The sequence below is a fragment of the Nymphalis io genome, chromosome 18 (genome assembly GCF_905147045.1).
Source record: "Nymphalis io chromosome 18, ilAglIoxx1.1, whole genome shotgun sequence".
Taxonomy (NCBI): domain Eukaryota; kingdom Metazoa; phylum Arthropoda; class Insecta; order Lepidoptera; family Nymphalidae; genus Nymphalis; species Nymphalis io.
Window position 1 is genome coordinate 8,096,528 of NC_065905.1, and position 23,476 is coordinate 8,120,003.

Genomic DNA, 23,476 nt, shown 5'->3' on the forward strand with positions numbered 1-23,476 from the left:
TTTTACGAATCTATTTAATTTACTAAAAAAATCTTGTAACATCTCAGAAACTACACACTTGATTTCTACAATAATTTTAAACGCTAAATATATGTATTATAACAAATAATTTGTACGATAACTTATATACTTATTTCTTTCCATTTTTTTATATACAATGTTTATTGTGACTTGATGTTTTAAACTTATCAATATACATTTTTGGATATATAAATATTTCCTACGAAGTTTTCGTGTATGTTATAGTTTTGGCAGCATACGCTTGGAAAGCGCCCAGATCGACAATACTCACTCCGACTACGAGGACACTGACAATAAGAAATATCTCAGAAATATACATTTTAGCCAATGCTTCTAAACTTAAATAAACTTTATAATATAAGTACTCAGTTTACGAGGCGAGAAAAGGCATCTTGTGGGCCGGCAACGTGGGGGTGTGCAGAACATTCTTCCCGACTGTACTAGCCGTCGTCGCTTTTGGACTCCACTACAACTTACTATCAGGTGGAGTGGAGTCATTTTCTTTCCCGGTTTCTATAAAAAAAAGAAGTTTTTATTAGATTCCGAAAAAACAAAGCGAACACACTTATATTCTATATTTTAATATGATTAATAACACTACTCAGATATTCTCTAAGCTCTACACGTGCAAAAACTCAACTGTTAAACAACCGACAAAATTAAAAATATAATAAACGTTTTTAAAGTTTTATTATAATATGATACTACTAGACGCCGGTCTGACTTCGCACGGAAAAAAATCTTTACAAATTTTTATTTTCGTTTGCCTTGTTACTTAAATTCAATAAAAAAAAAATTATAAATAATTTTGAGTTTTTTTTTGTGTAGCGTTTTATTTATGTTTCTAATAGCGCTATAACTATGAGAATAGTTGACCACTTACCATCAGGTAAGTTTAAAAAAAAAAACAATTGGTGTTTGTTATGTAATACAAATTGCGTTCTTAGTCGCAATTTTGAAATGTTACTTTAAAACATAGTAAATTAATTTTGAACAGCAATTGTGCAAATTGACACACTAATTATGTAATTGTTCTTGATAGTAATCTATTTGCGTTTTATTATTCGTATTTTATATAACTTTATATAAATTTACTTCCTCGTAAAGCAAAAACTATACTTTAGTTAACTAAAACATATGACGTATTACTTTATATTATGTATGTATAAATTACACCAACCTAATTGTTTATGAGAAACTTTGTAATTTAGTTTTCTTAGATTCCTTATTATTATTTTTATAAAATATAATTGATCGTTCGTTAGATCTTTTTCCTATGTAATTGTAAAACGGAAAAAAGTAAACAATGATATTGTTAAACCTGACCGACTTAAACCTCAAGGTTACCACCGTTTTAACCGAATACCTAGGAGGAGGAAAAAAACAAACCGATTTGAAAAAATCGTAACTTGTTTTTCTGATAGAGCCTCGAATTTTATATTGGCTTTGTTTTTTAAACGGATAATTTTTTAATGTTAAAAACATTCAACTGAGAAGAACGCACAAGAAATTAACATAACCCTAAAACATTTACTTTATTTTTCTCAGTACTTACCTTCGTCGTTTCGTCTACGCCGGTATAAAAAATATATAAGAAAAATATAAAAGATTTTATAAAATAAAACTATTTTTTTTGCATTTATTTTAATTTAATACAATTCACAGTAGGCTTACTTTGATTTAACTTATATATACCTCATACCCATTTATCTTATCCAAGTACGACCGCGCACGCAAAAAGTATCGCGTTTTATTCAAAAGCGCGTAGTCGATCAAACCATGGTTAGTGTTCTAGAGGCTTTAAAGCAGTTATTGCTTAAGTAGTACACGTTTACGGTAATTTATATTGTAACTGCCCCGTTTTCGCCATTTTGAATGGCGAAAAGCTACCACTTCAGTAAGTAAGAACTAACAAGAAACGGTGAACGTTCTCAGTGGAATTGTATTTTTAATTTCATTCACTTTTCTGTTTGCATTTTGCGTCTAGCGATGTAAATGTCGTAGTTTCGATCCAAACCCCTATTGCTATGGTTGTCTCTACTCCTAACACAAGCTGTACGCCTAATTGGAGGGGCAAATAGGAGCATAATTAATTCCTTAAAAATGGCCATTGCTAATATTCCTAATAAAAAATAATGTAAAATTCCCAAGATATTGTCTGAAAGTTAGTAAGTTTTATTGTAATTTTTTATTACACAAACATACCTTAACAGATTTTATTTTTTAATATCATTCTGTAATCTACTCATCGTAGATGGCGAATACGCGTAAGTTCTACATAATATGTTTCTATTTTGCTTGTTACGTTTTCCTTCACCGCTTAAATGAAATTTGTTGGTACACCTAATTTAATTATCATTATAATTAAATTCATTTTTACAGTTACAAATAGCTTTTTATTGCCTAATTAAAACTAGAATTATGCATAATATTATGCGTTATTATAATAATATTCATAATTAAGTAAGTATATTTTATTTAATATAATTATATCGCCCATAAAGTAAATATGTTGCTGAAACTAGAAACCGAAACGGCCATGTTAATCTAACTATTATAAATAAATATGAGTTTGTATGTTCGTCCGCTATGCGTTTCTAAACTATTCATCCGATTGTGATAAAACTTTTGTGCGTCGTTTTGCGTACTCCCGCGGAGGTTACTGTTACAAAAAAACATTATTTTTTATGCGCGTTGTCCCTTAATTTAACCGTTTTTTGTAGAACCTTATTCTACCCGTGCGAAGCCGGGATGGGTAGCTATAAAATTGTTCTGAATAAGTATGAAATTTAACTAAAGTGTTAACTGGCTGCTCTTATTTACTTTGTTTTACATACCACAGATAATATACAAATACAATGAATAATTATCATCTCTCTAATTAATAATTCGTGATGTTGATATTCTACAGATCTGTACCTACAGCACAATCATTTTTGTTTCCCAATAAATTATCGGAGCCATCGGATTCTGTCATAAAAACAATACAAATAATCAGCTCAGTGGCCATCTTTAAAATTGAACCGTTACTAATCGAATATACATATTTTAAAAAGCTCACGACGGTGGAAGACGTTATTAATAATATTTATAGTGTCATAAGAAACAGTAAGTACAGTCGTCTGCCGTCATAGTAGCGTCATCATAATTGACTAAATGAATTTATGTCCCTTGTGCCTGTAGTTACACTGGCTCACTTACCCTTCTAACCAAAAAACAAAAATACTGAATATTCTTGTTTGGCGGTAGAATATCTGATGAGTTGGTGGTATCATATATTCCACTGCTAAACAGCAATACTTAATATCGTTCTGTTTCGGTTTGAAACACCGAACATTGAGACACCGAAGCCGTAAGAAATATTAACCATTCCTTATATTATGGTTTATATGGTATGTCTACCATCAGATGACCTATTTGTCCGCCTACCCATTCTATATAAAAAGTCTGTAATATTCTAGTGACTTCCACGATGGTCTTCGATAGTAAACTAAATGCTGTGAAATATAAGGAAGTAGAAATAAAATATCATTGACATTGTAATGTCATCGAGTTGAGCCAACGTGGAGGCAAAAAAGTTAACATTTACGCAAGCAAGGATTAGCTACCCATCAGGTAGGATCTAACCAAACCTTGATGCTGTTTATTTCGCTTTGTCACTTGTAGTTGTAGCTTAAAGATACTTCACCTCGTAGCTCTCGCTTCACTTGATAAAGCAGGTCTCTAAGCTAAACTAAAATAATACCAGTATCATCAAAAATACACATATTTTATTCTTTAGTTATGTAGTGACTGATTTTGTTATGATAAACAAAAATAATGTATAAAAAAGGGTAGGAAATTTAAATTAATAAGTTTATTACTAGATGGATAAAAACGGCTTTAACGATTTTTTTATAGAATAGGAAGGCGGACGAGTATATGATCCACCTGATAGTAAGTGGTCATCAACACCCATAGACCATTGGCATTGTAAGAAATGTTAACCATCGCTTACATCACTAATGCGCCACCAACCTTGGGAAATAAGATGTTATGTCCCTTGTGGCTGTAATTACACTGGCTCACTCACCCTTCAAACCGGAACACAACAATACCAAGTACTGCTGTTTTGCGGTAGAATATCTGATAGTGGGTGGTACTTACCCAGACGAGCTTGCACAAAGCTCTACCACCAGTAGATTTGATATCATAAGATATAATTGTTATATATGTTATGTATAGGTTAGTCGGTGTGAGGTCGTAAAATTAATTATTTTAGCCTATGATTTTGTACATCAGTTTTATATGCTGAATTGTTTTTTTTAAATATTTGATCTCGTTATCGACAGTGGACAAAAACGTTATAAAACCGAACTTGAGCGATATGGTGGAATAAGCTCCGCTTAAGAAACACCGTCTGAAGGGAACAGGAAGCCTTTGTCCAGCTGTGGGATATGGTCACTTAGATTAAATATAGAATTACAAAAACGATCGTGACGTAGCTGTCCACGTGATAAACTTTCCATATTAAAAAAATATCTTTTTTTTTCTTAAAAATAATAATTAAAATAATGTATAAATTTTTGTTTTTAACATCTTTTTCTTTATGTATTAATGTACCTCTTAATTTTGTCTGCTTTCAATCAAATAATTAATATTCAAAAATTTTAAATGTTCTCCGATATTTATATTTTACTCATTTTATACCAATCAAGTGATAATTTTATAATAATTTAATCGTTAATGTCTTTTCTATTTGTTATAAATATTTTGATTTTTGAAATTATTATTTTTTTGTTAACTCGAAATGTTGATATATTTTGCAACACCTATAATATAGGAGACACTTGATTTGTATAACGTCATGTTTAATGACTCGATTGTATTTATTAGTGTACTTCTTGTTGGTGTTGATATTATAATAAATAAATAAATAAATAAATATTACTCCCTCAAAGACAATATTTATCATGAGTCTTCTGATATGTAAAACCTTCAGTAACAGTAACAGCCTGTTAATGTCCCACTGCTGGGCTAAGGCCTCCTCTCCCTTTTTGAGGAGAAGGTTTTAGAGCTTATTCCACCACGCTGCTCCAATGCGGGTTGGTAGAATACACATGTGACATAATTTCAATGAAATTAGACACATGCAGGTTTCCTCACGATGTTTTCCTTCACCGTCAAGCACGAGATGAATTTTAATCACAAATTAAGCACATGAAAATTCAGTGGTGCTTGCCCGGGTTTGAACCCATGATCATCGGTTAAGATTCACGCGTTCTAACCACTAGGCCATCTCGGCTATGTAAAACGTAACGTCGGCTATGTAAATGTATACGACATGAGATGATTTCACTTTGACCAAGTCATGTAAAACCTTACCTGTCCAATTTATTAACACTTGCATAAGTTTTCTAAACACATTGCATTAAAAAAATATATCGATAGGTATTTGTTAATGTACGTCATGGTTGTACCATCTAAATATTCTACCGCCGAATGTTAATTAATACCTTGTATTAAACCAAAATGAGACAAAAGTCCCAAAATGAAATTAGAAAAAACATGTATGATTTTTGCAAGTGGCAACATCTAAAAGACGGGTTACCAATTATCATCGAGAAACCCTTTCGCTCATCATCCTTACCTAATTTAGTCGAGACGAAAAAAATACACTGTATTCATCTTTTGTTATAAAGGTTTATATTTGACCACAATCATACTCGATGATCATGATTGATGTATTGATCAATTTAAGACACAACGCACTTAGATGCATATTCACTCTTGCCTTCAAAATACCCGGATTGTAATGCTCTAGAAGTACAGGTACATCTTGGCTGTGCGCATAAGAAATGAATAAAAACATAAAATCGGCTTCTTAAGACATTCAAATAATAAAATCTGATCATTTAGAATATCTTCTATATTTTATTTTAAAACAAAGACCCGATACACTCCCACACTTAGATCTGCCCCAGCTGGTTACGTAGCGTACAAGCTTAAGCAAAAAATACAAACAAATACTATAGTTCGTGTAGTATCGAGCGAGAAAACTCTGCAATGTTCCGCACTCTATAAAGGTCAGATTGAAATCGTCTGTAGGGGATTCTTGTGACCTTGACATACTTAAGTTCAAGTTGATGTGGAGTCGACGATATTAAATCTAGGCTATCATCAGGCTCGCGGCGCAGCTGCCATAAGGCAAAGCGGTACAACGTACCGCCTGGACCTGGACCTCTTGACTTATTAAAACCCTGGACTTATTAAAAATAAATCAATTTTAACTCTAGCAATAGTATATTTCTTGTAATATATCAATTGTCATCGTACAGCACTGATTACTACACTGACAAACAACAGATTGTTGACATTCATTAAATTGTACTAATATTATATACACTTTTTATATTTTACGCTCGTACAACAAAACAACGTACAGAAAAAAAGTCAACATGTTTATTACAAGATCCGAAATGGCATAGTTATCCGTGCAGTGACGGAGAAAGAATACATTTCACTGCCCCTCTCTTTCCCATGGGTGTCGTAAGAGGCGACTAAGGGATATCTGAGCGACCATCTGCTCATCTGGTGGTAGGATGCTAACATCCGCCTGGCTTGTTACCACCGTACGCATGGTGAAAAACTCGTGAAGTGGCTTGCAGCCGCGTTTCGAGGTCAGCCAGCGTACAGCCAGAGCCCGAGCGAGTATTGCCGCGATGGGTGTTGGTCCAATTGGAGACGGCTGTTGAACCAATGCCGGGGGAAACTGTATTGACCTGCCGGTCAGGGAGACCCGAAGAAACGGCTGTTCCGCTGGCCGCCCGTGGCATAGTACAGGGGCCCGAGCGTGCCTAACCAGCTCGTGAGGCTGCCCCACCAGGCCACGCATAATCTTGGGGTGGACCGTCGTGCCGGTTGGTGACCGGTAGGTGGGGTCCCGGCGGCCACTTCCGGGGGGGTTCGGGGGCCCTTCCGTCCGGCGGGTCAGTGTATTTTTCCTTTTGGCAACCACTTGGGGAAACACGCCTCCACACTTTGCCCATCCCTATCGTGGCAATACATCGCTCGCTTCACGTCTCTTTTCCATTTCATTTTTCCCAAATGGCGCAACAAAACAGAAATAACGGTCGTACAGCGGTGCACACCCCCACCATACCCTCGCTGTTTGAGATCGAGTTCTCTAACATCCGAGGACTCCACACTAACCTCAACGCTGTCCACCACCATCTCGAGACAGCACGGCCAGCAATGTTGTTTCTCACGGAGACACAAATACTCCGTCCTGCCGATACCAGCTACCTTAATTATCCCGGCTACACGCTTGAAGAATCCTTCAAAGCGAAAGCCGGAGTATGCTTGTTCGTCAGGACGGATGTTTGCTGTCACCGACTGCGCTGCTTGGAGGACCCCTCCTTCTCCATGTTGGTGGTACGTGTGGACCTGGTTCGTCAGAGCCGAGTCTACGTGTGCCTCTACAGATCCCACAATGGTGACTTGGAGACAAGCCGATTATTTGACCATCTTAGTCGGGTGGCAGATGCTGCGCAAGAGCAATTTCCTAACGCGGAATTGGTGTTTTTGGGGGATTTTAATGCTCACCACGAATCCTGGTTGAAATCCCTCAAAACTGACCATGCTGGAAGGACTGCTCATGCTTTTGCTCTCACACATGACTTGACCCAACTAGTTGATCAGCCCACCAGGATCCCAGACATTGATGGGCAAGCACCTTCTCTACTGGACCTTCTGCTGACTTCTCACCCGGTGGAATATCAGGTTGTGGTTCAGGCTCCTCTTGGCTCTTCGGATCACAGCCTTATTTCTACCAGAGTGCCACAGGCCAAGCTGCCGCCACTAGCGGTATGCAAACGTCGCGTTTGGCACTATAAGTCGGCGGATTGGGACGGTATGCGCGATTACTATGCGTCGGTCCCTTGGAAGGAACGTTGCTTCAGTGGGAATGACCCGACAGCTAGTGCCGCTGCTGTTGCTGGCGAGATCATGCTGGGAATGGAATACTACGTTCCTAGCTCAGATCTCGTCAGTAGGAGTACGCGTAACCGTTGGTTCACTCGTGAATGTGCCGATGCTGTATCATCTAAGCAGGCGGCATATCGCAAGTGGATCAACGGCTGTATTAGCGGGGCATCTAACATTGACTCACTGAAACAAACTATAATAAAAATTCTAAGTCCTGTAGAAAGGCATACACGAGAGCGGATGCACAGCGCATTGTACAGATTGGTCATGACCTTGTTTCGCATCCTAGGGGCTCCCGTAGCTTCTGGCGTCTGACCAAGTCTGTGCAAAACAATTTCTGCCAACCTTCGCTGCCACCGCTCAGAAATCCGGACGGATCGCTAGCTCACAGTCCGCAAGAGCAAGCTGATCTCCTGGCTAAACTCTTTGCCGACAATTCCGTCATCGATGATTGTAGTGCACTGCCACCTACAATACCTGCATGTGGCCATACGATGCCTGACATTAAAATCAGGCAACGTGATGTGCGTGCGGAGCTGCAATCACTTGATGTACGGAAAGCTGGCGGTCCCGATGGAATACCAGCCATAGTGCTGAAGAAGTGCGCAGCGGAGCTGTCTCCTTTGTTAACGCGCCTGTTCCAACTTTCTCTCTCTTCGGGAAGTGTGCCGGAGGCTTGGAGAAGAGCTAATGTGCAAGCGGTTCCCAAAAAAGGGGATCGGTCTGACCCGGCAAATTATCGGCCAATAGCTATCACCTCAGTACTTTGTAAGGTGATGGAACGGATTTTAAACAACCAACTGATCCATTACCTAGAAGATCACTCTTTAATTAATGATCGTCAATACGGGTTTCGACCAAAACGGTCCACAGGTGATCTTCTAGCGTACGTAACGCACCTCTGGGGTGAAGCTATCGACAAGCATGGAGAATCGTTGGCTGTCAGCCTCGATATCTCCAAGGCTTTCGACAGGGTCTGGCACAGAAGTCTTCTCTCCAAGCTACCGGCATATGGTCTGCCTGCTCAGCTATGCACCTGGATTGCCAGCTTCCTACACAAGCGTAGCCTTCGTGTTTTAGTAGATGGTTGCGCTTCACAATTCTATGTAGAGAATGCTGGGGTCCCCCAGGGATCTGTGCTATCTCCCACACTCTTTCTTTTGCATATCAATGATATGCTCTCCCTTGGGAACATACATTGCTATGCAGATGATAGTACAGTGCATGGTGGATACCACGGACGCGCAGTGGCTGGGCGGGCGGAAACTGAGGAGAGGCGGGAGAATCTTGTCATTGAACTCGATAGGACGTTAGAGCTCATCGCCAAATGGGGCTCTGATAATTTTGTTGAGTTTAATGCCAAGAAAACACAGGTATGCGCTCTCACGGCGAAAAAGTCAACATTTTCCCCTCTTCCCTCCCTCTGTGGTACTCCGCTGGTGATGCAAAGCAAAATCGCCATGCTGGGGATTGACGTTCGCTGCGACCTTAGTCCAAGGGATTACATCGAGGCTGTTATAAAAACAGCTTCACGGAAACTCGGAGTTCTGAACAAGGTGCGGCGCTTTTTCACGCCACAACAACTGTGCCTGCTGTACAAAACACAGGTACGGTCTTGCGTGGAATATTGCTCGCACCTTTGGGATGGCTCCGCTAAGTACCTACTTGAGGCCTTGGACCGGTTGCAGCGACGTGCCGTACGCATTATTGGCGACGTAAAGGTCACAAACACCCTTGAACCTTTACAATTGCGTCGTGAGATAGCAGCACTGAGCGCTTTCTATCGACTGTATCACGGCGAGTGCTCTGAGGAATTATTCTCTCTAATTCCTGCTTCCCCCTTCCTTCTTAAGTCCACGCGAGCTGGTTCTCGATGTCACCGCCTAACTGTGACATCAATTCCATCGCGAACAAAGAAATTTGGCAACTCCTTTCTTTGTCGCACTTCCAAAAAATGGAATTCCTTACCAGCTCACGTGTTCCCCTCCTCTTACAACCCGGGTTCCTTCAAACGAGGCGTGAAGAGGCATCTTGCGGGCCGGCAAGGCGAAGGCGGCTAGTGCAGAACGTTTTTCCCGTCTGTACTGGCCGTCGTCGCGTTTGGACTCTACTACCACTTACCATCAGGTGGAGTAGAGTCATTTGCCCTCCCGGCGAATATAAAAAAAAAAAAAAAATAGTGGCTGAATTAACTTAAGATTGCGGGTTCAAACACTGGCAAAAACCAATCAGCTGAAGGAAAACATCCGATTAAATTCTGTCACATGTAGTTCCACCAAACCGTACTGGGGCATACGCTCCAGACCTTAAGAGACTCCAGACTCCACTTCAAGAACTGAGACCAATAATGAGGCATTAACAGGGGGGTGTTCTAATAAGGTGTCACTTTATCGCAATCGTCGCCGTTAAACCGTTTTTCTATTCAACTAACACAATGATCCAATTGCGGATCCGTCGAAGTTGAACTGGATACGTATCGTACCCGTTATTAATTAGTAGAATTGGCACCCATGCTGTTTCGTTATCTAAAACGTCAACAGCTTGAGTCGATCCTTATATCCTCCTATCCTCTATCCTGTTTGAGGATATCAATCCTTAATTCTACCATATAAAACTGCGCGTAAATTATATTTTAGTAATGATTGTATGAATACAAAGTATCGTTCGAATTTGTTCTAATCCACAAAACAGTAGACTTCTTTGTCAAATTTTATTAATACTTTATATAATAATATGATACCGATATTTGTTCCTTTCAGATTCGTGTTTAAGTAAGCGTGGACCACAGCCAGGACATATCTTCGTCTTCGATATGCGGGGTGTCAGGTTGGGACATCTCACGCGAGTTAGCTTATCGTAAGTAATCCACATAATACTTATTTATACTTATAAAACTGAAGCTTGATTGCTTAAACGCACTTATCTCACGATCTCCGTAACAGCCTGTGAATGTCTGCCAGGCTGTTACGGAGGTCTTAGCCCAGTGCTGGGCTAAGACCTCCTCCCTTTTTTTTGAGGAGAAGGTATGGAGCTTATTCCACCACGCTGTTCCAATGCGGGTTGGTGAAATACACATGTGGCAGAATTTCAGTAAAATTAGACACATGCAAGTTTCCTCACGATGTTTTCCTTCACCGTAAAGCACGAGATGAATTATTATCACAAATTTTCTTAAGATCTACCAGTCAGATATTAAAAAGTATTTTTGCGTCAATTTAATTAAGATAACCAGTTAATTATTATAGTCTAGATTAAGCATATTCTATTTAAAGATAACAAAAGTTGAAAAAATGAACTACCGAATATTTCTACTTTTTAAAAGATTCTTATGTAAATTATTTTATTATTATGTAAAAAATATTTCTCCTTCCACGTTATATGCAGACGGTTTACTTTCAGATTTTCTGTCACGGCAGTTACTTTCAAACTTCTCGTATTTTTATATTCTATCCAATCACGCTCATTTCATTCCACTATCTCCGTCTCGGTCACTCCGCACTCTCACTGTTCAGGTCACTCAGTTAATGCATTTCATCTGACACCTTGTGGAACAAAAACTTCGATCCATACCTATAGATCTGGCAATAGCTTCTTTTTCATTTTAGGAAACTGAGAGATCGCAAGCGCAGAGTTCGTTATGCGGTCATTTTGGTATTACGGTCGTAACTGGTTGAAATTTATAAAAAATGCTTGTCCTTTCTGATCAGCTCTTGTGATGATATCAATATTATATTGAGTTTAAATACGAAATAACAAGGATGCCGAATATAAATCTAGTTATATCGAGGCTTTTTAAAATTTTGCTTAATTGAATGCAGAAGACAGCTTTTGTATTTTAGCGCCTGGCAACCCTAGTCGCAAGTAATATCTTTGACAGGTTGTTTCACCCTTAGCTAATTATATTCTTCGGTTATTAGTCTATTTCACAATATGTATGTGTGTGTGTGTTTTATTATAATAGTAATATATGATGCAACATTATATTGTTCATGTTTTAATAGCTTTCAAAAGGATAGACAAAGGTAAAGAACGCGCAAATACTTCAATCACGCTTCGTCATTTTTTTTTTTAAATTATCTACAGATTAAAAATTCATACACTATAGACATTGATATATAAAAAACCCTAGATACACACTCACGAACAAAAGAAACACTCGAAACTGTCACAAAACACTCGGCAATTCTATATAAGTTGTTATAGTTATACAATAAACAATTTTTTTGCAAATTCGAAAAGTAGTGTTGAAAAAGCAATAAAATTTTACAAACTAAATTAGCCGGTAAGACAGGCGTGGAGTGGAGACGAATATTATTTATAAGTAGATTTATAAGTAGTTTATGATTTTGTTAAATTTGGTTCTAAACACGTATTTATACTTTTTTCTCAGTGTTAATATGTTTTGGATAGGACATGTGTATAAAACAATGAAACAAATATTTACTGGTAAAATTATTTATTTAATTTTTTTGGTTCAAAAAGTATTTGCAGAACATTTTATCGAAACTTAGTTGGTACCTATTTAGTTTAAGATTGGGTAGCGAGCTACCAGCGCGGGAAACTCAATTTTTTTAAGTTTCAGGCTGTATCTACTACGGACCACTCTTAAAACTAGAAATATAAATATTTTTTAAACTGACATGGCAACAGCAGGAAACACATTAATTTACTTGCAATAAATTTATTTTATTACAAGAGTTGTCTTTTTGAATTCGATTTTAGGTTTTCTGTTGTTTTCTCTGCGATGTACTGAATGTAAACGAACGTCTATAAACTTTTCTATAACACCTTTTATACGACTATTTTTTTAAATTTCTAAATTAATAACTATAGTATAAAATGTGCGCATAATTTTGAATTGTGCACTCATTTTATGCGGACGTTTTTGAGACGCTGAGTGTGTATCTTGGGTTTTTTATACATCAATGACTTTAGACATATATTTTTGCATGCTTCTTTTATTATTTATTTTTTTAAATAGGTTGATATAATATATGTTGTTTGTAAATACATAAATACATAAGTCATGATTGTCAATTTTTTTTTGTAGACAAAATTAGTACAGCATTTCAATTGTTTCATATGTTTACTTATTTTTCAAAAATTAATACATACATAATGTTTATTTATGTTTTAAGTAAATAAAGATTTCATTCTCAAAACATATATTAAATTTTCATTTCTTTTCTTCAAATTTCGATATAAATAACATAGACAATAAAACATGCTCGTTTATTTCAATTTATTTTTTCGCATCACATAGAATTTTAAAATTAATCTGACTATTATTATTGAATGTGTAAGATTCTTAACATTTTTACATCGTTAATATTGATTGATTCCTTTTCAAACATTTCAAATGTTGCCAACAACGTAAAAAAATTAATTTTAAGTGTTCTGGTACAGTCAATTGTTTAATGAAACCTTAATATAATTTGAGATATTATTTATATTAGAAAAACATGTTTATCTCAACGAATCCAATACCTACGACTTTTCATTTCATCTTAAATTAATATAAATTATTCCTCTTTTTAAAATAATCTTATTGATTTTCAGTTCCCTTCGAAAATTCTTCCAGTACGTCCAAGAAGCGATGCCGGTGCGCATGCGCGAGATACACGTTTTTAACACAGAACCGATTGTTGACAAGCTCTTGCTCCTCATAAAACCTTTTATGGACAAAAAGTTCTTTGATATGGTAAGTTATTTTATAATTTTCTTTCATCATTTGTTAATAATATAGGAGCTTTATTATATTATTTCAGACTGAACTAATTAGGCTAAAGTTATTCTAGCTATGGCAGCAGAAAGCTGGTAGGCAACGTTGTTTCTGAGGAGTGGTCGTCAATACCGGTACAATAGACCATGTTCAATGTCCTCCGAATTCAGCAGGTTTAGCTGGCGTGCGATAAACAAACTTAAATTTTCTGCAATTATTCTTTCTAAGGAACAACTTCCGTCTCATCGTATTCGAATAGGATAAGTTCATGGCTTGGCATTTCTATTTCTGCTATCAAAAATATGTCTTCTCGCTATAAGTCTTGAATTTACATTAAATTGCCAAATGCATAATTTCTCTGTCAGTCAAATCCTCTACTTCCTCTATCAGTACCGAGTACACCGTTACCGTTTGGAATGTCGGCGAAGTTGTCATCGGAAGTAAAATTTTAGTGGATATAAGTTGTTAAGTGAAGATATACAAAACGAAAACTTCGCTATATGAACTGCAAATAGTTCTTATAATTAATGTTGTGTTCCGGTTTGAAGGGTGAGTGAGCCAGTGTAATTACAGGTACAAGGGACATAACATCTTAGTTCCCAACGTTGGTCGCGCATTAGTGATGTAAGCGATGGTTAACATTTCTTACAATGCCATTTTCTATGGACGTTGGTGACCATTTACAATCAGGTGGCCCATATGTTCGTCCGCCTTCCTATTCTATAAAAATAAATATATATAACAAATAACATAAGCGTTTTAGCACATTGCAACTAGTTTCAATCTGCTCCAGATTAAAAGCGGTTTGTGCAATGTCCACTATTACTTGTTTGTGATATATTAATTAGTGTTATAATCGGTATTTAATTTAAATGTAAGTTATTTATGAATTCGCATCACAATTTGAACTTTTATGAAGTCGAATGCAAATTGGAAAATATTTACATTCGACTCACTCACACTGTCTTATCTTAGTGATATTTAAAATTACCTAACCAAGCTTCTCTAAAGTAAATAACTATTTATTGTTTTGTCCGGAACTCTCACCCGGCTCCTCACGATCTCCAGCCTGGTTGGTACAAATTGTTAAATTAATAATTTACCGTTAACTTTATATTTATGCAATAAAAATGGTTATTAATACACATATATACACAATTGTAATCATTGTAATAATACACTAGTTTTCGTCCGAAACTTTGTCCGCGTGTTTTCCTAACACAAGGAGAAGGATTTTGGTATAAAAAAGTAGATGTACTAGATCTACTTTCTCATTTATAATATTACTATTGATGATTGTTACTGATGCAAAAAAATCTCTACAGATCAAATTCCACCACAAAAACGCAGACCTCGAGAAGTTTTACGGCACAGTTATACCCAGATCCGCTCTACCGCCAGACTATGGAGGCACTTTACCTGACACTCAGACATTGCACAAGAAATGTATGCAAAATTTGAAATCCTTAGAACCGTACTTCAAAGCTGAAGAGGAACAGAGGATAAATGCTCTGCCTGATAAAAAACGGGACAAGGCAATGGAAAGGGCGTTTAAAAATTTGGACATAGATTAGTTTTTGTTGCTGGCAACATTTTATATATCTGTCAATGTCGTACTTTAGTCATGTCTCGATGTTACAGCGTAATGCATGCGTTATTAAATTAATCTACATGACATAGATGAAGAATATAATATATGCTTAGCGTGTTTTTCTAGGTGTCGCTAGTACCCTTTACAAAAATGAAAGATTAATATTTTAAATATTATAGTAGACATAAATATTAGAGAAATTAATCAGGGATGGCTCAATCTAACAATGCTGATGTCTGTGTAGTGTTGGCTGAATGTTCGTCTGCTATTAAATATTTAAAAAAAAAAGATTAATAAAACCTCGAGTACGATTTACATTTTATCTTGCTTTAAAATAGATCTGGGAATCGCTTTAATTGCTTTCAAATGTTGAAATTTATGTTTATATTTATATTTTGATTTCGTACAATTTTAAAAAGTTTGTATTGTATTTTTTTTTTAATTAACTATCAAAAAAATCATGACATTGTGATATTTTTTTAATTTTGGGTTGTGTTAGACTTAAATGGTTTCATGTTGTCAATATTACGATAAAATATGATATGTTATATACAATGATGGAGTATATTTGTATAAATAAATAAAAATTATTAAATTAAATTATATAATGTGAGAAGAGCAAAGCTTTGTTTGTTTATATGTCAGAGGCAAGCAAACTTATCTGATTGTTATTTCAGATTTTGACAATCTATAATTTGACAGATACTATATAGTTAATGAGATACAGTTAATTATGGTAACTTAGTAAATGATGATGTGGCCTTGTGTGATTGCAAACATATTATAGATCCAACGATTGTATATGATATCATTCTAATGTTCTTAAGAACTTATAAATATATATAAATATCCTTAATATATGTATTTCATGAATATATAACTGTAACAAATGTATTTTTGCAAAAAGGAAAAAGTTACTGGTAACACTAGCTTAGCTTATTAGAAAAATTAAGTAGATTTCATTAAATGACAAGATTTTTTTTCTTACGATAAATTATTAATTTAAGTAAAAAATTATCTTTAAATACAAGACATACATCATTAAAAATTAAACCTATTTTAAGCTGTACAAGTTAGTAGAAATGCCTTATTGAAACGAAATTCAAATGTCAATTGCTTCAGTGGTGTTGCCCTGTATAAAACTTAAAATAATAACCAAAACAATATTATAATCCGTAAAATTTATAAATTTTGATTTTTTTTTTTTCATATTCGGAATTTAAATTAAGTCATATAGACTATTAATTGTAATACCTATAACATTATTTTATAATAATTCTGTGCGCACTTTAAATGTTTTTGAGTGAATATATTTAAAGCAATATGTTGGAATTATATAAAATTACGAAATATATTCGTAATATACTCTTAATTTAAGTAAATAGCATATTATAGTGTATTTATAATGAATATCTAATTCTGTTTACATAAAAAGAATGCTGGTCTTACATAAGAACCGTAATAAAATTAATTGGTTAGGTTTACTGAAAAGTTCTGGTATATACCTCCTTAAATTAACCACGATATATGTATTTTGGTTAAAGATAAACATCTGTATGTTAATGTATATGTGATTTAGATCAGTTCATAACAATATATAATTAATAAATGCTAAGCGGCCAATGTCATTAGGTGTTGCCACGCTTCTGTCCAAGTTTACTGCAACACTTCGTCAAATTAGAGGAAACGTTTGAAAAGTAGGCTGACCTGACCTGGCAGGCTCGTAGTTATATTGAGAGGTATAAAAAAGTGAATATTTGTACTTAAATACATAATTAGTCGCTTAAACGTAAAACTCATGTTTTTATTAATAGACAATCCAACACCTTTTTTTGGTACATTGTAAACTGAAGGTGGTGGTACCATATATTTAATTATGTTTCATTTAAAATTTGATTTTCGTGTTCATCGTGATATTTTAATATATTTTTATTGGTTCTGGGAACCATGACTTAATGTATTAGTTATTAGAAAGCAAGAATAAATTTCTATTTGCTGTTATCTCTGAGTTTTCTTACAATATCTAACATTTGATTAACTCCGTTATATCCTGCTTATATGGCTTACAAATACTAAAGTAACGTTTTATAGGTTTTAGTTAAATTCAAACCGATTGTAATAGTACTTTATTAATATTATTCAAAGCAAAAGCTTAAGTGAAGATATAATTTGATATCGTTCATAAGAATCTTGAAACAAATTTTTTTTTACACTTTTGTTAGTACTTCATTACATCAGTATAACGAACTTCTTTCTATATGTATAATATGTGTTCGTTACGATGTCCATAAAATTAAGTGTTAATGATTTTGTAATTTTTAAAATGTTTTTTGATAAGTTTAGTTTCATCTTATATTATTAAACCCTAGATGCAATTACGAGTGTATTTATTAAAAACAATATATTAAATATCTATAGTCTATATAGTTTTATTCATTAAAGTGCTTCATTTATAAACAACAATTTTTACAAAATGTTTTTTATACTTACTGGCAACTCTGTTGATTTGCATCTGTCAGAAAATAACCGTCTCATAACATCTACCACCTGCTGGATGCCGTGTTTCATATCGAAGCTTTGTTTTTTATATAACGAAATTATAAATGAAAATTACTTTTTAAGTAAATCATTACAACATTTATCAGTAAAACCGATATATTGTCATCATAAGTGCTAGATACTATTGCGGAATAATCAACCAAGACTTTTTAATGGGTACGTAAAATTCACGATTCTTACTTGGTAGTTTTAAAAAGTTTTCAAAGTTAATAGTCTTAAAAATAAGTTTATGTATAATAAAAACCAATACATTCTGTTATGTTTTATGAGTTTTATATTTAGTTACGTAGTATTAACTTAAAATCCATACCTACATAGACATAGTCAGCCTTATCTCTAAAAAAAACATAACAACAACACATGCTCAACATGTAACAAAAAAAATGTACTAAAATTAAATTTTTTCAACTTAATGCCAATAAGTTTTTCTCATAAAAAAACATTTGTAAACATTTTTATAATTAATTAATCTCCAATATAAATTAAGAATTAATAAAGATAATTTGAATGACGCTGCTGTACATAATACATTTAAATTAATAATTCTATAAAATAAGTATTACTTACACATTATAAAGCACAATAAATAAAAATAAATTTAATACATGTAAGTACATTATTGCTTAAAGAGTTTGATACAAAGCCTCTGCGACCCTTTACACTTTACAAATCATTTTGTTATGTACTTAGCTCACAACTTTCATTATGAATAAAAGTTTAGCTGTGTAGAAATTAACAACTTCAATTTCTATATTTATTTTGCTTATAATTATTAAAACAAAATAGGTTTTTATTTAAAATCCTATTGTTTGGTGGTAAAATATATTCAACCACCGTTGCCATATTCACAAATTGTTGATTAAAAGAATATACCATTGATACCCCACAGCAGGCATTCACATTATACACTTACAACAACTAAACTCAATACTACACTCCTATGTTAATATACAAAAATCTTTACAATAAAAACAAAACCTTGAATAACAATATAAAAGATCATTAACTAAAAAATATAAATGATTCGCTCGTTCTCATTTCATCTATACGGGTTTGATGCAGTTTTTCTCCTCAGTGACTTCTTTCATACATCCACCGGACAATATTGTCATTTATCTCGATAGACTTACGAGGAATTTGTTCTTATAATAACTGTTTAGTATATCAATTATACAAATATATAGATGATAAAAATGGTTGAGTTTGTGTTCTTTAATTTACATATATCATATATCAATTTGATTATATATACATAATAAATATTTAATTATGAATTTAATTAGAAAAAAAGAGTTACAGAGTTTTATACCTGTTCTGCTTGGTAGAATCTACATTCTGGGCGAACAATTAATAGTGAATATAAGAGCATACATGTGCAAAAAACTTATTCTGATTTTACATTATGAATATGAAAATATTGTATAAAATGTAATAAAGTATGTTTAGTAATAGTAAACGTAAGTAAAGGAACAGCCTGTACATGTCCCACGGCTGGGCTAAAGCACTGTACTGCTCCAGTGCTGGTTGGTTGATACATGTGTAACTTTGAAAATTGATTTTCATCCGGCGATAAGCACAAATTTTGAAATAAAGTCAGTGGTGCTCTGGGCTTGAGCTTGCAATCTTCAGTTAAGATTATTTCATTATAACCACTAGGCCATCTCCACTCCTACATGAATTTAGATCCAAAACAATTAACATACATTGTTTTAAATTTCTAGTGTACAATGGATGCAGTGGATAACAATCAATTTGAAGTGAAATCAAGTAAACGGAAAATTCAAAGTGGACCGAACGTTTACCTGAACCCTGGTCTCGACTTACTCGCGAACGAAGACCCCATGTGTAACACAGCCATGGAAATAACCCCAAACAAGAGACGTAAGAGAACGAAGAGTGAGATTGTAGCCTTCGAAAACACTGCTCTTGACCTAGGTATTAGTAAAGCAGCGGTCAATGAATTCCTTCAGAGAGAACTTAATAATGTACGCAAGAATGTCAAACATTACGAGTCTCCAATCAAATTAACAGAAAATCCAACTATTTCTAATCCAGAACCCATTTATGCCAATCTTTCCGAATTGGCTAATGAACAAAATAATTTTTACAAAAACTCTAACAATGCAGAAGTATTACCAACTAATATTGATGACACAAATATGAATACAATAGAAGACGAAATTGAAATAGATTCAGGTATTTCAGTATTCGATAGCAAATTTAACACAGTTACAAATAGCGAGCTTGTTAATAATGACATTTCCGCTATAAGTAGTAACACGACAAACATACAAACAAATGTAACGAATCAAATATTCGTTAATAATTCAAGTAATTTAAGTTTCATAGATAGACTTGTACTTGATTCACCCGCAACATCTAATCAATCTCTTTATCTCGATGACGATTTGAACGAAAGTAATATTATGGAGATTAAAACAATTACTATTATTACGAAAAAGAAAATAGTACAAAATAAAAAGAACACCAATCCTTTCTTAGATCCGAATTTAAATATAAATGATATTTCCAGCGAAAACCCATTCTTAGACGATAAATCACAACCGGCATTAGAATATAATGTTGAATCCGTGAACAGTTTCGATAATAATGTTCCTAATAATTTGATACCAAGAAAATTATTCGCGAGTGACACCAATAGTACAATATCAACTGTGAATGAATCGTCACTTAACACTGAAAATCATGAATATGAAAATATAGACAGTTACAGGTCTGAAAGTCCCATATACGAAAATATTGGCGACGATATATCTGACATGTGTTATAATAAACAAAGCAAAATCCTTGGCTACGATGTGTCCCACTTTAGTGCGGTTGATATCATGAATTTAAATAAAAAAAATCAAAGTAATGAATCGAATGAATCACATGAAAGTAAAAAAGATTTAAAGCATATACTTAAAGCGAGTAATAAACTATCTAAAAAAGTCTTTAAAACTTTGAAGAAAAAGTTAAAAGGTGACAAAGTTGAACAAAATACTACAATAAATCCATATGAAGTACCGCGAAAAGCTCCAAAGCAGAAATCAGAAAAGAAAGAATCGGGGATTGAAAATCCAGGACTAAAGTTAGATAATTCTGATGAAATTGAAATTGAAGAACTTGAAAATGAACATGAATATGAAACAATAAAAACAATTAGGAATACAAGACTAAATACAAATGTTACTCCGTTGAAAGAAAGAGCCTGTGACAGCTTTGACATCTCGCATAACAAGACTTACACACCTGGTAAGAAAGTGAGATTCGACACTACACTAAATAGACAGAAGATAATAACTGGGGACAGTTTTAATAGTGAACTCCAAAGTCCAGGGTTTGATACTAAGGTTGAAAAATATCATGACGAATTGGAAAATTGTATTAATGAAAGAAAATTCCTTCAACAAAACATGTAATATATGTGCCAGCTTAGCTTGTTATGATGCATTAAAACGGTAAGATATTCTTTCAAAGATTATGACGTAAGTTTCTCTATTAAATTAGTAATAACCTAATGAATTTTATGAAAACTCGTACGTTTTTATGCAATATTTGTGTAAGAAGTTTTATCTTATTGAATTAAGTTTTTTTTTTTAATTTATTGGAAAGTGAAAACAAAAATAATAATAATTTTTGTGTAATATTTTGACGCAAATTACGATTTAGTATTTATTATACCACATATTTGTAATGCTGCCTTTTCACAAGCAAATCCCAAAGTCTGTACCTAAGATGTACTTAATATTTATTTAATTTTATACTTTATACATTATTTATTAAGTTATTTAATTTAAGATTAGTTTTATATATTTTGAAGTGATTCTACTGTCATTGTAAATTATTAAGTTATGTTATTTAAAATGCACTCTGAATTGTAATAAATATTAAGAGTAATTCAAATCCTTGGTCACGTGTATTGAAATTGTACAAGGGCTGTCGCAAAAATATTGGATATTATGTAGTCTATTGTTTCCGACATCTTCAATATTCATCTTCATATTTCAACTTATTTACCTTAATTAATTATTGAATTATGTATAACCCCATACACATCCACTCCAACCTTCCCCATGAATCACTTAACTCGCATTACATTGATGAAAACCGTATGAAAATATATTCTGTAGTTTTTGAGTTTATCGCGTTCAGACAGACGCGGCGGGTCGACTTTATTTTATAATACTATGGTGTATTAACATTCCATTAAACTACTTATCTTTAAAGTTTCGATTACAACTTCGTCTATCGAAAACGCCATTTTTTCACGAATCCACAATTAACATACCATAGATCCACAATACCATAGACTATTTAAATCTCGACCAATGATATCGCCTCAATTCAAGGTCAAAGGTGTTTACGTCTACTGTGGATTCACCAGATTTATATATAACTTACTCCGTAACTCACTCGTGAAATGTTGAACAGTTTTCAATTACCGTGCTACGCAATTTTGATGCGTGTATCCTTGAAATGTTATAATTATTACGGTCAATGTCGCATATCGCTTTCGGACATTTCACGATCGTGTTTCGAATGAGTTTTTTGTTGCAGCGTACGAATTGATTCACTAGTAGTATTTATTATTTGTAACACTATGTTAGTACAAAATTATGTTTTGATAATTTTTATGTATTGAAATAATTGACGTCAATGACTGTGTGATAGATAACTTGCCAAATAAATACATTTTTGATATAAATACCAAATAGTTGTTTTCCTTAATCCTTTGGACGTCTCGACTCATTATGTCGCAAATGTTTTGTTACTTATTATATAAAGCACTTCTTTTTCATTGTACTAAAACGATGCATGTATTATTGTTCTTTGTTCATACATTATTTACGAGATATTGAGATGAGACCTGTCAAGCGAACTGATTGTTGTGTTATTTTTTTAATTAATCCTGCTTGCAAGTCTAATATAATTGCTACATTTCTCCTATTTTTTTTAATTACTAAAAGTTGTGAAACATTAGAAATTTTATTATGATAAATTCTAAAAAAAAAGTGAAATTACACTTTTATATGTATTAAAAATATTTTGTTAATATTAAACTTTACTGTTTGGTCCCCTTGAATAATAGTAGGTCAAATGCAATATATTCCGCCATTAAAACAGCCATTAGGAATATTCACTCTACCAACACAGGTGCCTATTTGTAATTTTAGATGCAGATTCCAATGATTACTCTATTATTAGGCCACGCATTATCAATTACGATACCATTAGGATATAATGACGTTATTTGTGTATTATTATCATTGTAAGCTATAATCTTTTTTATCTATTAATTAACTTTGAAATATTCCAATCGCAGTAGGAATAAAGATAAACAAACCGTAGATTTATAATTTGCATGCGATTTTCTAATTGTTCTGCTGTATTACGCACTATAAACAGTTCTTGATTAATTTACCTTTTTTTATAATACAACACTATTCTTTAACTAGTTATAACCACATTAATTTAACTTTCGAAGTTCCGACTACAACTTTGCGGACATTGAAAACGCCATTTTTTCGCGAATCCATAGTGAATATTATAGATTATTCAAGATCTCAACCAATGATATCGCGTCAATTGATATCGGTGTCTAAGTTGCTATGTTA

The 23,476-nt window shown here is 33.8% G+C and overlaps 2 protein-coding genes across 3 annotated transcripts in view; both read left to right on the plus strand.

Moving 5' to 3' along the window:
* Window positions 1-17,300, plus strand: part of LOC126775695 (alpha-tocopherol transfer protein-like) — a 33,359-nt gene extending 16,059 nt beyond the window's left edge. Inside the window, exons 3-6 of one of the 2 annotated variants that reach the window (XM_050497758.1) lie at window positions 10,746-10,842; window positions 11,988-12,008; window positions 13,546-13,687; window positions 15,034-17,300. In XM_050497758.1, coding sequence (XP_050353715.1) covers window positions 10,746-10,842; window positions 11,988-12,008; window positions 13,546-13,687; window positions 15,034-15,282 — 509 coding nt within the window. In that variant the 3' untranslated portion in view covers window positions 15,283-17,300. The remainder of the gene's footprint in view (window positions 1-10,745; window positions 10,843-11,987; window positions 12,009-13,545; window positions 13,688-15,033) is intronic. The other variant, XM_050497759.1, reaches the window with a different exon arrangement.
* Window positions 17,301-17,876: 576 nt separating this feature from the next.
* Window positions 17,877-21,315, plus strand: LOC126775509 (putative uncharacterized protein DDB_G0282133). Its single transcript, XM_050497491.1, has 2 exons — window positions 17,877-18,014; window positions 19,580-21,315. Exon 2 carries the CDS (start codon window positions 19,586-19,588, stop codon window positions 21,278-21,280), a length of 1,695 nt encoding a protein of 564 aa, XP_050353448.1. The 5' UTR covers window positions 17,877-18,014; window positions 19,580-19,585; the 3' UTR covers window positions 21,281-21,315.
* Window positions 21,316-23,476: the final 2,161 nt, after the last annotated feature.

Excerpts from the sequence above, each read along its gene's own strand:
- LOC126775509 (XM_050497491.1), top strand. The coding sequence starts at position 19,586 with ATGGATGCAGTGGATAACAATCAATTTGAAGTGAAATCAAGTAAACGG.